This window comes from Mirounga angustirostris, unplaced genomic scaffold (assembly GCF_029215605.1).
Source record: "Mirounga angustirostris isolate CCGP_5_RB_7025 unplaced genomic scaffold, mMirAng1.0.hap1 SCAF_1, whole genome shotgun sequence".
Lineage (NCBI taxonomy): Eukaryota > Metazoa > Chordata > Mammalia > Carnivora > Phocidae > Mirounga > Mirounga angustirostris.
The window spans coordinates 68386807-68402291 of NW_026991709.1; the positions used below are offsets into that span (position 1 = coordinate 68386807).

The following is a 15485-nucleotide window of genomic DNA, read 5'->3' on the forward strand; positions in this document are numbered from 1 at the left end:
GGGGCACAGAAGGAGGAGTGAGGAGGGAAGGGCTAGTCTCTCACTGAGGCAGGCTGACGTTAATGCACAAAGAACGCCTCTGGGTAACATAGCCAGGAATACCTATACCTTACTCTAGACCCCAGCCACCTCTCTCCTTGAGGGAACTAAAGTGGTACCCTCAAACTGGCAGCAAAGGAAAAGTACAGTGACATTATTAGCTGTGGCCTCGGGCCCTAAACAAACGCAGTGCCAACCATTCTGCTGACCGAGTATAGCATAAAGAATATCTCTGTCCCCGGGTTGCTGGCCATGGTACCATCTTATCCAGCAGTTTCCCATCTTGGTTGCATGTTGAATCACCGTGGGAGCTTTAAAACTTCCTGATGTCTGGGTACCACCCACAGACAGTCTCCTGTTGCTGCTCTGGGTGTGGCCAATGACCAACAGTGATTTTTAAAGTTCTCCAGATCTAATGTGAGCCAAGATTAAGAGCCCTGGTCTAAGACCATCCAGACCATCACAGTTTCTAATGATGTACACTGAGCAAGTTCGTAAATACCTCACAGTAAGATTTTATATTTACATTTTTACAAGCCATTCAACAGTTCCATTAATAATCAATAATGAATATGTTGTAAAAAAGTAGGAACATGCATATTTTGAGCCTACTAAATGCCAGGCACTGTATGTACCTAATCTCACTAAGTCCTGTGACACCCCAGAAGTCATTGTTGGGATTGTTTTTACCCAAGCTCAGAAAAGATGTGGAGCCCAGAGATGCACTGTTCATAGGGGGCAGAGCATGAATTCAAACCTAAGTCTGTCCTTTCCCAGAGCTCGCAGGTGCTTTTCACCACAGCACGTGACCTGAGCCCTTCCCTGCAGAGGCCATGTGTTCACGGAAGAGCTTATTTATTGGCTGTTATGAGTCAAGCCCTCTACTGGAGCTGAGGATGCAGAGACACATAAGACATGTGGCCCTGGCACCAGGGAGCCTGCATTCCTGCGAGAACAGGGACAAGTTAAGGAACCACCCCCAACGGGAAAGTTCTAAGGGAAGGATGGGTACAGAACCTTGTGGAACACATCAATACAGCTTGCCCTAAAGAGACTGACAAACTGTCTCCCTACTTGATGGAAAGAACACACATGTCTTGCTGCATTTCTGAGAGCCCCTAGGAAAACAGACTGAGAAGAGTAATGCGAACACAAGCAAACTATTTGCTGTTGATTGATGGGTATTTACCGGTTGATGGGGTTTGACTGGGACTCGTGTCGATGTGTGTGGGGACAGTGGGAGGAAGGAGTGAGTTTCTCTCCTCCTAGGTGCCATTTCATGTTCCTCCCATTCACTCCATCCACAGCACGATGTGCGGTTGAGTGGACTAGGCATTGTCTTCCCCCATTTTATTTCCTGTGTTCATCTCCCAAAAAACAGTACCAAGAGAGGTAGATGCAAGCGAAGGGCTGGAGTCTCGGGGCAGGCTGGGAGCCGGTTGGGGATTGTATCCTCAGCAGGTACCAGCCCCTTTGACGAGTTACCAGCTTAGAGGGCCCATTTACATGCCAGGTGGCCGAGGTGAGCCACGGGCTTCCCAGAGAAAGACACTTTCCCAAGCCCAGCATACTAAACACCAGAGGTGCATGCGGCATGAAAAGGAGCTAGAGAAAACCTGCATGGAAACAGGGAAGAGCTTCTGCTCCTGCAGACGGATCTTAAATTACATTTCCAGAAAGTAAACATGGGAGTCAAGGGTCATCTCACTGTGCTGAGCGCTGCAGAGATAGAAATTTTTGTATTTCTTCTTCTTTTTTATTTCAGTCAAGGAGATGCTCTACCTTATCCCCTTGGTAATTGAAAATAGGAACTGAAGGGAGCTGACTGCCAAAAGAACAAGCTGTTCTTCTCTGTCTCCCACAGATATTTCAGGAGATGGGATTTGGAATTATGAAACTGGTAGAAAAAAATAAACATGAAAAGATACTGAAATTATTACCATGTAACACCAGAAGTTTTTGCCACTCTTCCATATTGTCCTTATATAAAACACTATTTTTGCCTCTAGAAATGAATTTCCCTTTGCATGCGTACACTCTCCTTACACCCCCCCTCCCCACTGTATCCGGAAGGTATGTTGGTGGTGGCAGTGATGAGTTTCTGATGATGTGAGTCAGAATGCTGGGGAAGTCTCCCAGAGGGGACTTATTTTTAGGTGACTATACATGAGATTGGCAGGCTCCTTGGGGTGTGATCCCCATGGAAGTACATTAGGCTTTGGGAATTTTAGTCCCACCCCCACTGATGGCTGGGTCCCTATTTGTCAGCATCAGGAGCACAGCTGCATTGGGTCATAGACGACAGGATGGAGAGCCAGGGAAAGGATCTGGACTGAACTGAGAAGCTGCAGAGCCAGGTGGAGTCACGGATCAGAAGGAGGCAAGCCATCCAGACTTAGGATTTTTATAAAGCTATGGGTCTGAGCAAGGTTGAATCAGTCAGAACCAAGAAACAATACAGGTTACAATTTGCATCAGGTTGGAGGCAGATAGCAACCAAGAGGGCACGAATGCAAGAAGGTAGGGAGTTGAGAGCTTAAGAGTCTGGAATCAGGACAGCCATGGGTCTGTGTGTATTATGTTACACGACAGAGACTCCACATACATTATCTCATTTAATCCTCCCAATGAGGTCCTGAACAGGCAGCTCACGAGGTAGGTAGGTAGGTAGGTATATAACACCGTATTTCACATATGAGGAAATCGAAGCTTCTGACGGCTTAGATAACTTTCCCATGTCCAGGATTCTGACTCAGGGCTAGCTCCAAAGCTAGCACACTCTTCATGTAGCCTTCAAGAGCTAAGGTAGGAATCGAATTCAAGCCACTAGCAGACAAGAAGGCCTTTGATAACTAAGGCAGTCCCCTCACTCTGTGCCAGGGTTTAATGACCCTTCCTGAAACACAGATCTGTTTGAGGAAGGCTATTCTAGTCCTGCTGGTGATGAATGTATAAATAGGATCACCAGCTTGCTGGAGAGAAAAGTGTGTGTGTGTCCACGCTTGTATGTTGGGAGAGGTATATAGGAAAAGTAAGGAATGGGCGCCTGGGTGGCACAGTTGGTTAAGCATCTGACTCTTGGTTTCATTTCAGGTCGTGATCTCAGGGTTGTGAGATTGAGTCCTGCATTGGGCTCCATGTTTAGCACGGAGTCTGCTTGAGATGCTCCCTCTCCCTCGGTCCCTCCCCCTGCTCTTTCTCTCTCTAAAATAAATAAGTTAATCTTTAAAAAAAGAAAAAGTAAGGCAGGTGGAGTGGGATGTGGACAAGGAATGGAGCCACAGCTTCTGCCTGGTGGGTATTGACTCGAGGTCCCATCACAGGTCAGGCAGTTGGCAGTTTATTAATGCTGGGTGACGTATCCATAAACATCGGGAACTCTTGTTAACTGGCTGACTGGGCTTATTCTTTGCTTTAAAAAAGCGGAAGGACAGTGAGCACACTCTTCTTGTGTGGGTGCAACTTTAACATGGCTTTTGTAAATGGAGAAGCGCTCGGTACCCCTGTGCCATTGCTGGGTGCGTTTATCGGGTGCGTTTGCCTGTGTTGGAGAAACAATATATGAGATAGCTCTAGCATGTAGTTCTAAGAGTTGCTTTTTTTTAGGGCGCCCAAGTAGTTGGCTAATAAAATCACCCCTGCCCAGAGACTCTCATCAGAACAAACTTGCCATTTAAGTATAAATTGCATCTGACTGGCTAAAAGAGTGTGCCTTTGGCAGAAGTTCCTGAGACAGGTTATTTTCGGTTTTGTTTTGTTTCCCAATATGATCCAGAGCCTTGCTTGTGAGTATTGTAGGTATTAGCAAACCCCCCAGGAGGGACTGCCGAGCGCTTTCTTCTCTGGGGATGGACTCCCAGAGAACCTCCTCTCTCTGTAACACCAGCTGATAATAAGGAGCTGATCATCTGTTGAAATTCCCAGGAAAAGGATCAGATAATCCAGAGTGGAGGCATGGTTTGGACACCCCAAACAGAAGCTTCAGAGAGGGATGTGTAAAGGCCAGGAGGGCACTGCTCCTGGCTGTTGCTGAATTCCTGCTTTCTTGTGCGTATTCAAAGAAGTATGGTCTTTGTAGCACTACCTCATTTTTCCTTGTTTACTTTTTTCTTTAACCAGGAATTGAGTTAATCTGTGAGAAAGACATTGATCTGGCAGCCCAGGTACAAGAGCTACTAGAGTTTCTCCATGAGAAGCAACACGAATTGGAGCTCAACGCAGAGCAGACCCATAAGCGGCTGGAGCAGTGCCTCCAACTGCGGCACCTACAGGCCGAGGTCAAACAGGTGAGCCCGGCCCCTCCACCGCCCGCCCTCATTCTGGGCTCCCCCCCAGGCCCCGGGCCTGCTCCTGGTGTGGGGAAGGTGTATGGAGCCACCCTCGTCACCAGAACTTGGAAAACGGGTAAGCGAAGGAGTGGTAGTTGGGTTTCTGAAAGGGAGGTTGCTATCTGTCGCATCTGACAACTAGATCGGTGGTACAAGGCGCAAACCACAAATGCGTTAGTTTTCTCTCCTAACAATGCAAGAAGAGCATTCCAGAGCTTTCCCAAGGTGTCCTGGGAGTCGCTGAGCCTGTTCTCTTCCTTTCTATCCTCCATCGTGACACACAGTTCATGTGATATGCAAATCTCTCATCGATAAACATGGTCGGGCTTTAGAGCCCAGTTGGTTAATGTGGGGCACCTGACCTCGTGCAGTGCCCGACACGTAGCTGATAGTAAATGGTAGCAGTTGCCCTCGTGCTCTTCAATATGCATGTGCAGCTTATAAGAAAATTGTCTTGCCCTATTAAAGTCAATTAAAAGAAGATTTCTTATCAGTATGAGATGTTATACTAGCCATTTTACCAAAGGACATAGCCAGGCCTCTAGGAACCTCTAGGAAAACACAGGAACCAATGACACATTTTAAAATATTATATATTTGTATTATGAACAGACTCAGTTTTAATTAGCAGCATAATGAATGAGATTTTTTTTTATTTAGACAAAGTGGGATTGAAGAAATACAAATATATAATAATTTATTGAGTGCTGGGTACCTTTTACACTCATCTCTCCATCAACCCTCACAACCATTCTCTGAAGCAGATCTTATTCCCGATTTGCAGATGAGGCCACTGAAGCTTAGGTCACCAGACAATGGTCACATGGAGCAAAGAGCATGTCACCGTGCTCCACTGGTCTAGGAGGGCTTCCCTGCAAGGGGGGGGGGGGGCACCTCCAGGCAATTCCATGATAGTTCCTTCTGCTCCACATTCTTTCAAGCAATCCCAACCCCTGCTCCCCGAAGGCAGACCCCCACCTGAAATAACCTAAGCAGAGGACCTTTCTGTTAAGCATTTTTTCTTATGCACCATGGCTATTACACTGTCTTATTTAACTCTATTAATTTAGTACAGGGGACAAAAACACCATATTTTATTTAATCATTGCTGTTCTCTTATATTCAGAGTATTTCTTGTTAATGCCTGGGTCTTAGTTATTATATTGTTATTTATTATCATGGGCAAAATGGTCTTCTCTGCTCTGCTTCTCCCGAGCAGTGCTCATCCAGAGCCCTTACACACTATGCTGAAGATCTGTCCTCAGCGCAGGTGAAATCACTGAGCACCAAGGCAGGCTGGATCACAGGGCTGCCATCCAGATTGTTTTCTGTGTAATTACACTGGGATCACACCTGAGTCGCTGGAGAGACATGATGGAAATCCTAGCAGACCCAGAGCAGTGAGGATTACACAAATTCTGAGACTCTTGGTAATAATGATAGTACTTACTTTTCAGAGGAGAGGTTCTTTCTCATTTATAATCTCATTTTAAGAGAAGAGACCCATGGGGGAAAGGGGTGCATGTTTATTTTTTACAAGTGGGGGAAACTGAAGTAGCATAGGATTAGTGCTCCCAGGGCCTGTTGACTAGTTAGCTGAAACTTGAACCCATGCTTCCTTTATCAACAGTCCCACGGTTTGCCTCTCCTGGGCCCCAGTCCTGCCCTAGGGCTCCAGGAAAAATAGAAAGAAGCCCTCTAGCAGAACGCAGTCTGGGATTTTCCTGGTCTTCACAGCACTACATCTGAGAAGACAGGCCCACAGGGCCTGCATCTGGCACAGAGGGTGGCACCTACCCGACCAGTCAGCAGGCTCCAACAGGTCATGGGAACCCTCCACTCTTCATACACTGTTACTTCCACCAGCCAAAGGTGGCAGGAGAGATCATCTGAACAAAACAGATAACAGGAAAATCATTCCTATTTGTCTGTGAAATGAAATAGGTATTTTTGTTCCTGGTTTTTAATTGTATTTATTTTTTGTTCCAACATTAATAGTAGGGTCAACTCCCAAATTATGTTTTTCTTAACTGGTATGAAAATGGAAATGATTTTTTTATCCTTTGAGTATACATTCTGTATAGGATGGGGAGTTGACATGATGATAGGTAGTTTGTCAAATGGGGACATAGGTTGTCTGTATACGAATAATCCAGGCTAGATGGATCTCTGGATACATTCCCATTCAGTATTTCTTGAGTTGGAGGACAAAAAACTTTTCTGCAGGAGAAAGTTGCTTCTCCCCACCATGGTGAGGATGACACACGTGCGACTGTAGTTCAAAACATACTGGATTGCTCAAGTCAGACTGCAGGAAACGCACAGTGGCCTTGGGAGGTGCCAAGGGATTGCTGCTTAGTTAAGCCACCATGCCTCATTAGGGGGACTTGTTTTCCTTGTCAGTGTAGGGCTCTTTCTTTTGGGAGTCATCTGATCCAGTTTCAGAGAAGGCATTTGTGTTTGATGGAAGTTGGTGGAGCAGGAAATATTGATTTGGAAGCTGTTGACACTTGGAAAAAGGGAGTTAATTTAGATGTCTATATTGACCAGTGGAGATAAATTTAGACACAAGCTTGAGAGTTTCTCTTTTGAATATACTCAAAAGAAAAAGAAGAAGAAAAGGAAAGAAAAAGGACACCTTAATTGAAATGCCATTAATGGGGATGGAAAGGGAGAGAACAATGCACTGCTACACAGTTGGGTGTTAGAGCCCATAGATGAGAGGTTTAGATTTGGCCATCATAACCATAGTGTAGTTACATGACCATTATATTAAACTGAAGCTTTGAAGAGAGATGATGCCACAGCTGTCAGACTGAAAATTATTGTCAGAGCTTGAGAACAAGTGAAATTATTTAATGTGACTGCTGTTCTTTTGGGGTTACATGGGGCTCTGTATCTTAGATCGATGGCCCAGACACCTCTGGAGAAATGTTGACTCTTTAAGGGAATTCCCTCCCCTGACTACAGCCCATGGTCTGGGGCCCTAGACCATTTAGATGCCCCCTTTCTTCTAGAAAAAGAGTTCAGATTACTCCCCAGCCCCACAGAATGTTCCGACTGCTTTCCAGGAAAATTACTACTCAAAGTAAGAAAAGAAGATTTGAAAAACCTACTTAATTGGCAAAAAACTAAGTGAATTTCCATATGTGTTCCTGCAGAACAGGGCCTTTAGCAGAAAATAAGCCAAAATGGATTTGTAAGCTCTCAGGGCTCTAAGTATGGGAAAAGAAATCATACTTATCTACTAAAGACATTGACTTAAATTACCCCTATGGACCAAATACTGGCCAAAATTTGCTTTTTATTAAAGTGAACAGTGAAAACAAAGGAGGAAATATTACCCTATCAAGAATACTGCTGTGTTAATTGCACTACTGGGTATTTACCCCAAAGATACAAAAGTAGGGATCCGAAGGGGTACATGCACCCCGATGTTTATAGCAGCAATGTCCACAATAGCCAAACTGTGGAAAGAGCCAAGATGTCCATCGACAGATGAATGGATAAAGAAGATGTGGTATATATATACAATGGAATATTATGCAGCCATCAAAAGGAATGAGATCTTGCCATTTGCAACGACGTGGATAGAACTGGAGGGTATTATGTTGAGTGAAATAAGTCAAACAGAGAAAGACATGTATCATATGATCTCACTGAGATGAGGAATTCTTAATTGCAGGAAACAAACTGAGGGTTGCTGGAGTGGGGGGTGGGGTGGGAGGGATGGGGTGACTGGGTGATAGGTACTGGGGAGGGTATGTGCTCTGGTAAGCGCTGTGAATTATGCAAGACTGTTGAATCTCAGATCTGTACCTCTGAAACAAATAATGCAATATATGTTAAGAAAAAAAAAAAAAGAAGAAGAAGGTAGCGGGAGGGGAAGAATGAAGCGGGGGAAATCGGAGGGGTAGATGAACCATGAGAGATGATGGACTCTGAAAAACAAACTGAGGGTTCTAGAGGGGAGGGGGGTGGGAGGATGGGTTAGCCTGGTGGTGGGTATTGAGGAGGGCACATACTGCATGGAGCACTGGGTGTTATGCACAAACAATGAATCATGGAACACTTCATCTAAAACTAATGATGTAATGTATGGGGATTAACATAAGAATAAAAAAAATTAAAAAAAAAAAAAGAATACTGCTGTGTTCAGTTCTGTGCACCGTACGTAAAGGTAGAAAGGAATTGGGGTAGATCCAAGAGAGAGGAGACCAAAGGGATGAGCATTTGTTTCAAAATGGAGAAAATTAAGAAGACCCATAGTCACGGTCTATAAAACCATGATCACATGGAAGCATGATCACATATAATCTCATACGCTGTGAACCTTTAGAGCTAAGAAATGCCGGAAATATGACAGGCTCCGAGCTACCATCTGAGGGGCCTGCCCTTTGTCCTGTGGCCAGACTTTCAGAAATGACTGTGCCTTGTGGTAAGTCATCAGCAACAGCAGGTCTTAAGAGTCAGAGGCCTCGAGGGCATCCTCAGAGCTTTATTGTCAGTGTGACCTAGAGAACACAGCCCTATACAAGCAGCTTCCCAGCCTACCGGTTACAGGGGACAGCTTACCTTGCTTAGACGGCATCATCATTTACAGACATCCACGTCCAGTTAACCAAATCCAGTCTTCTCACTGGGGTTTGCCTGCACTTCCTTGGCCTGAGGAAGCAGTAGATCCCCATTTTCAGTTCACCCTCTCAGCTCAGACTGAGCTGAATTCTTGGCCAGCTCCTGAGTCCCCTGAGCAGCAATCAGCAATACTCCTTGGGTCCCTCATTTTTATAGACCTGACTTTCTCTGGTTTCCTATGGTTGTAGGGCGAGTCCCTGAATTTTGAAAGAAGTGTGGAATGTGAGGATTCAAAGTGACCCTCAAAGGTCATCTCACCTATAGGTAAATTGTTGCCTAAGATAATTGATCAACATAAAATGCTCATATTATGCATTACATTTTATGGTTTGCAGAATACTTTTACATGATGTTTCTGAGACCACACAGGATTAGTAAAAACAACATTTTATCATTTTTATTATAATATTTCTTCTACTCCCTTGCATTCATTTGGATGCTCATAGAATAAATAACCAGTTTTATGAATCAGGGAAATAAAGGACAACAAAAATAGAAAATTATACCAACAAAGGTTGTCACTGATCAGACAAGAGAGAATGGCGCTAACAAAACAGCTCGGGTTCCCACATCACATCAGAATATGGCAGTAAGCTCTACAGATACTGGAACAAAAATCAATAGCCTTTTTCCCTTCTCATTGTGAGAGGTATAAATGAAGAATCATAGCATTACCTAGCTTTGCTCCAAAACTAAAAATCACCACCTCCACTATCACCAGGCTTTACATCTTACCGCATGTTGCATCCACCCTGCTGTAGGAAGGGAAGACACTATTATGCTAACTTTGCAGATGAGAAAACCGAGGCTCAGAGGGGTGAGTGGTTTTGCCAGGTAGTAAAAAAGTCAGGTGTTCTAACCTCAGATTTTGTTTTTTTTTTCCTTCACTAGCCCAGTCCAGCTTCTGGGACAGACTCAGTTATAGGAATCAGTCCCACCCCTGAACCTAAGTCATGGATATAAACGGGCATTTTTATCTTTCTAAAATCAAAACTCCTGCTTTAGAGACCTGGGATGCCTTTATATACAGCATTTGGGAAATAAAAATGAACAAGGATATCAAGGATATGGCATGACTTAATGAAAGACGTAGAGACTGAAGCCTATGATATCTGAATGGGAAGCTAGTAAATGGAGATCCCCACCACCAGAGCTCTAACTGGTGTTTCCAGTTGGCTGAAACTAGAGAGGAACAGATGCTAGCAAGACTTAGGAAGCCCAGAGGGAGTCAAATTGCCCCTCAAACGTTGATTTGTGATGCACACGAAGTAAATGTTTCTCTGACACCCTCAAATGAATCTTGAACCAAGCAAAATGCAGTGAATCATGGCAGAAGGACTTGCATAGTTCAAAGTATACATTGTGAGCTCCGTTTTCCAAAGAGCTGAAGCATTTGGGCATACAATCCATGTATGCATATACCCAAACTTACAGGCAGCTTTTGGAAATCATTAGCACCTCCAGCCAGCCAGCCCCAGCACACCACTGGCATCAGAGATTTAACACATACACTCTGAGACGTTATATCTGCAACTAATTGCTTTACAGATTTGGCATCTCATCCACAATCTGCCAGACTGGCCATGAATTAACATCTCAATCTGAATAGCCCAGCTTCAGCAGGATTTTTGCCCCAGTGTTATCCATGTACAATATGTCATCAGTCATATTCTGCCCAAGGAGGAAATTTGAGACACGCCTATGAGGATTATGGGATAGGAGGGACCAGGCTTAGTGTTTTTCTAATTGTTTAGCATGAAGAAGTTGAGAGGAGAAAAAAAATCTGCAAAAATCTGAAACAGATTGTGGTATCTTCTCCTTTGCCTTGAAGTAACAGATGGATGATATTTACGAATCTTGAAATTTCAGAAGAATTTTTATTTCCTCTCCAAGCAAACTCTTAGACTCCCTATTAAAGAAAATATTTAGCAATTTTCTGGTGACCAGACACAAGGTATATTTTCAAGGCCTGATTCTTCCAGTGTGATTATTTGCACTTGACTTGAGCTCTTAGCTAGAGAATTGCCACATGCCCATTTCACCTAGGACTGTCTAGACAGTGTTAGCTGTTTCTCCTTCTATTCTAAGATTCCCTAGTTGAACTTTCTTACCCCCAGTACTAATTAAGGTCACCTAGAAATTTTACTTAGCCTAGCCCTTGCCTCTAGATAATTTAAATCAATTATAACTTATTCTCCCATTTTCTAATGATCCAGTGTATGGATTACTTATGCTGTTTTACTTGTTTTCTTTCGCCTTCCTCCTCCCTTTGGGTTGTTTATCTGTCAGAGCTCAAACCTGTCTATTCTTAACTATTTTTGCAAGGCATAGGAGGTTGGACCCACTGTTCAGGTGCAATTTGGGTATTGTCTACAGATAATCGTTCCCTTTTTCAAAAACATTACTGCATACTCACCATTTGTAAGGCACCATGCTAAGCACTGTGTGAGACTAAAGCGTGACTCATCTACTGCCCTAGTCTTCCAGAAGTTTACATTTGGGGGGATGGGGTATGGTAGGATGTTGAAATGTAGGTTAAAACAACTGAACAAGGCAGTCTGGTGAGTGCCACAAAGGTGGTATGGTGTGGTTGTACTAGATGAGGAGGATCTGTTTCTAACAGGAGTAATTGGGTTTGGAAGATTTCAAGTTGTTGGTATCTGAACTGGGCTTTTAAAGAAAGAAAAGAATGCCAATATATGGAATTTATTTACTTACACCATTCTACATTCTAGAGAGAACTTCAGAGATGTACATACAATACGATCCTATAATGTTTAAATTAAATGGGTAAGGAAATTGGGACAGAGGGGTAATAAGGGTAGAAAAGAATATATGTATCTAAGAATGAGGTTGATACTTACAATAAGCACCGTGTGGCACAAGGTGACAGGTAAGATGGCAGAGATGAACAATTTAATTATCCAGAGCCTTCCTGTCCTCTCTCTAAGTGAGGTCAGAAAAGATAGCAAGGTCTGACCTAAGGACCTGTCGGAGAAAGCAACAGCTCTGGGGAGGGTGCGAAGGCCGTTCATCTGTGTTCTTGTCCTGACTCCCCAGGTCCTGGGATGGATCCGCAATGGGGAGTCAATGCTCAACGCCAGCCTCGTCAATGCCAGCTCTTTGTCTGAAGCAGAACAGCTACAGCGGGAACACGAGCAGTTCCAACTGGCAATCGAGGTAACACCCAAATCTGACTCCTCTGCCTTCCCTCTCCATTTCTGCTCTGCTCCTCAGACAGGTTGATTCCTCAAGATGTGAACATTCCTTTAGGTAGTGAAACCCTTACTCTTTCTAGTTAAATGGTCCAGGTAGCCTCCCTATTACCGAGTAACTGATGGGGAAGCAAATGCAGGGGTTCATCACCTAGTATGGAAGACAAGTGTTCACACGACAAATGTGCATCTTGGTCACTTATTGGTCCCTTTACCCATAAGGCCTCTGGTACACTGAGTTTTTGTACATTATGGACTATACACCATGTGAGACATGTGAAGCCAAAAGGTTAGAAGTCACTTCCAGTTGAGGAGCCCTCAGAATTGAGGATAAACAAGTACAGAAGTCATTAGTACATTAGTATTCCATTTTAAAACATTTGATTTCTATGTAATATTTAGATTTCATTGTCAGATTCTGCCTTCTAACAAGAACAATGAGCACAGGAGTAGTTGCACTAGATAGTTTGCTTCGCTGAAAGTAGTTGTTTAGTACCACCACCAAAAGAAGCCACATTTCAAGAGTAAACGGAAACCAGAAGTTCACCAACTGACACTTGTTCTAAAGGCTATTTTAAAACAAAATTCCTCTTACAATAATCTAAATTTTGCCATCTTGCTTTAAATAATACCTTTAATTATCCTTTCTACTAGAACATTCTCCTTCCCAAAGAGACTTGAGCTGATTGCTTTAGAGTGGTATGGGGAAAAGAGCAGGAAATGGGACATGGGAACTATATTAAAAATAAAGTAAGATCAGTACCAATGGGAACAGAGAGAAACCTTCAAAGATATTCATTACTTGTGGTTCCGTTTAAAACTCAACCCACTTTTGAATGTGTAAGAAATGCAAAGGTGTTATCTTCTACTAAAAGAATGATTGTTAAGGAGACTTTTCCACAACAATGATAAAGTTTTAACTGTTCGTGCCTATAAGTATATCTTTAATACAGTAATCAACTGATTACTAGCCATTTTTAAACTAGTACTGATTGATTTCAACCATTTAATTTTCTAGAAACCATCTTGTATGTGTGAACGTAGCATTAACATAAATGACATGTTTCTATAAGATGCCTGCTGTCTTCTTAGGAAGCATTACTAATGGTAGTTTACTGTCTGGGATTTGAGATTTTAAAATAGACTATATATTGCACATACAGTGTGGGCAATCACTTTCTAAGGAGGAACTCAGCAGAGGAGAGAGTCTTTATTATCATCAGCTGCCTCTGTCTCAGTTTACTGGCATACACAAATATCAAAGTGTTAAGATCTATTCACCATCGAGGAAATATCAAGATTGGGGTCACAATGGAGAATCAGATACAGAGCGGTGAAAGCCCCATAGAGAGGCAGCATAGAGAGCCAGCATGAACAGAGGTTGGGCAGACAGACTAGGAGCGAGGCATGAAGCTGTGAGGGTGAGAGGCAGAGAAGACCACTGTTGGCCACACCTCCTCCTCGTTTATCTCAAATGTGAAGATTAACCTGCCCTATCAGGTAATTAACTTTCCTGTCCCCTAAGCAAATGTTGAGCCAATAAAACCAGGTATCATGACATGCTAGAGCATTTCAACGAGCTAGTGGAAAACAGTGGGTGAATGCATTAGCATTCCACCAGTTGCATAAACAGTATATTAATTTGTAACAGTGCTGTTGTACCTGTACAGAATAGAAGCTTACTAAGCATGTATGTCTCTTAATTACATGGGTGCAACTTGATCAAATATTCTTGGAATTGATATTGAGATCCCATGAGGCCCCTGTGGAGTATATGTCTATGGTCTGAAGAGGAGATGGCAGAGCAGATAGGATTTCTGGAAGATCACGGGAATGGAGGGCAGGCAGTGTCTGCAGCCTAGCTAAAGTAATGAATTTCAAATATGCTCCTTCTCCAGGTAGCCTTGTGCTTCTTTCTAAAAGCATTGGTTTAGACCAGGTTCTGCATCAAGGGGAAGATATGCCAGGGAAGATTTATGCAATTTGAAAGGGGATCTAACTAGTCTAGTTTGACTTGGCCCATTTTGATTGTAATTACTTACTGGATTCCAGTGATTGCTGATAGAGAACATAATTTGTCTTCTTGGACCCTAAGAAAGAATCCTGGGTTCCATAAAGGAAAACAAAACAGCTATGGGTAGGGTGACTAGATAATTTATTGTTAAAACTGAGATACTTCTAAGAGGGAAAAAGGGAACTATTAATAACTCAGCTAGAAAAATAGGCATATACTAGAACTATCATGGGCAGACTAGGATGTCTGCTCACCCTAGCTTGGGTGGCCTTATTGGTTTAAAGATTTTAGTCTCCCCAAAGAAGGTCAGAATTTTTACCTAAAGTACTCTGAGTTTTAGGAAAACAGAACCATTCAAAACAGAGAACAGCACACAGCAGCCAGAAGCATAGCTTTATCAACAAACCCAAATTATTGTTTGTTAGTATGCAAAATGGTCTGGCTGATGTGTTTTCAAGAACGGTGACTATCATAGAGACAAGCTCAGTTTGAAATCAATTTTATTTGAAATCCTCTTATGTAATTTAAGCATAAGCATTATGGCAGAGTAAGTAGTTAAAACTGGATAATAAATTCAATTGATTTGGTTCAATTTTCTTCCATGTACTCCTATGTTAAAATCATATAGTAACATCCTTGGTAATCCATGTCTTAAAGATATAACACTCAATAGGATTAGATAATAGTAGAAATAAATGCATAAGAATGATTCAAGCTTATCAAAGCAAAGATTATGTCATGTGCATAGGAGTTTGTCATTTGGAAATTAAAGGGGATGGAGTTCCAAGGACCATCAGATGATAATGAGTTTCAGAATAAGGAAGAGGATTTATTACATAGCCTAAATTATAGGACAATTAGAATTATTCCTTCACTCTCAGAGAAAAAGACATAATAATGGGGTTTTGATGACAATTATATGCTGGCTTCATATATTGAGGAGAAGCCAGTTAATTATCATAATCACTAATGTTCATTTGGTGAACCCTTCCTCTGCATGAAGCACTGTAGATACCATTCTAACTCTAGAGATAAAATAATGTGGTGTGATATGGTGGGAGTGAACATAGGAGTAGTCAAACCTGAATCTTATTCCTAGTTTCATCACCTTGTTGGTTGTATGTTTTGGGGCAAGTCACTCAACCAGCCTGAGCCTCAGGTTTTTAATTTGTGAAGTGGGAATAATAATATCCACCTTGTCGTGATGTCATAAGAACTAGAAAAAATATGCCTAAGCACAGTGCCTAGCACAGA

General features: G+C 42.7%; 1 protein-coding gene across 15 annotated transcripts in view; it reads left to right on the forward strand.

Annotated features, from left to right (window-relative positions):
• The window catches only part of KALRN (kalirin RhoGEF kinase), a 655214-nt gene that overhangs the window by 364812 nt on the left and 274917 nt on the right, over positions 1–15485 (forward strand). For all 15 annotated transcript variants that reach the window (XM_064572015.1, XM_064572061.1, XM_064572104.1 and 12 more), the window contains 2 exons: positions 4159–4325; positions 12063–12182. In XM_064572015.1, the coding sequence (XP_064428085.1) occupies positions 4159–4325; positions 12063–12182 (287 nt within the window). The remainder of the gene's footprint in view (positions 1–4158; positions 4326–12062; positions 12183–15485) is intronic.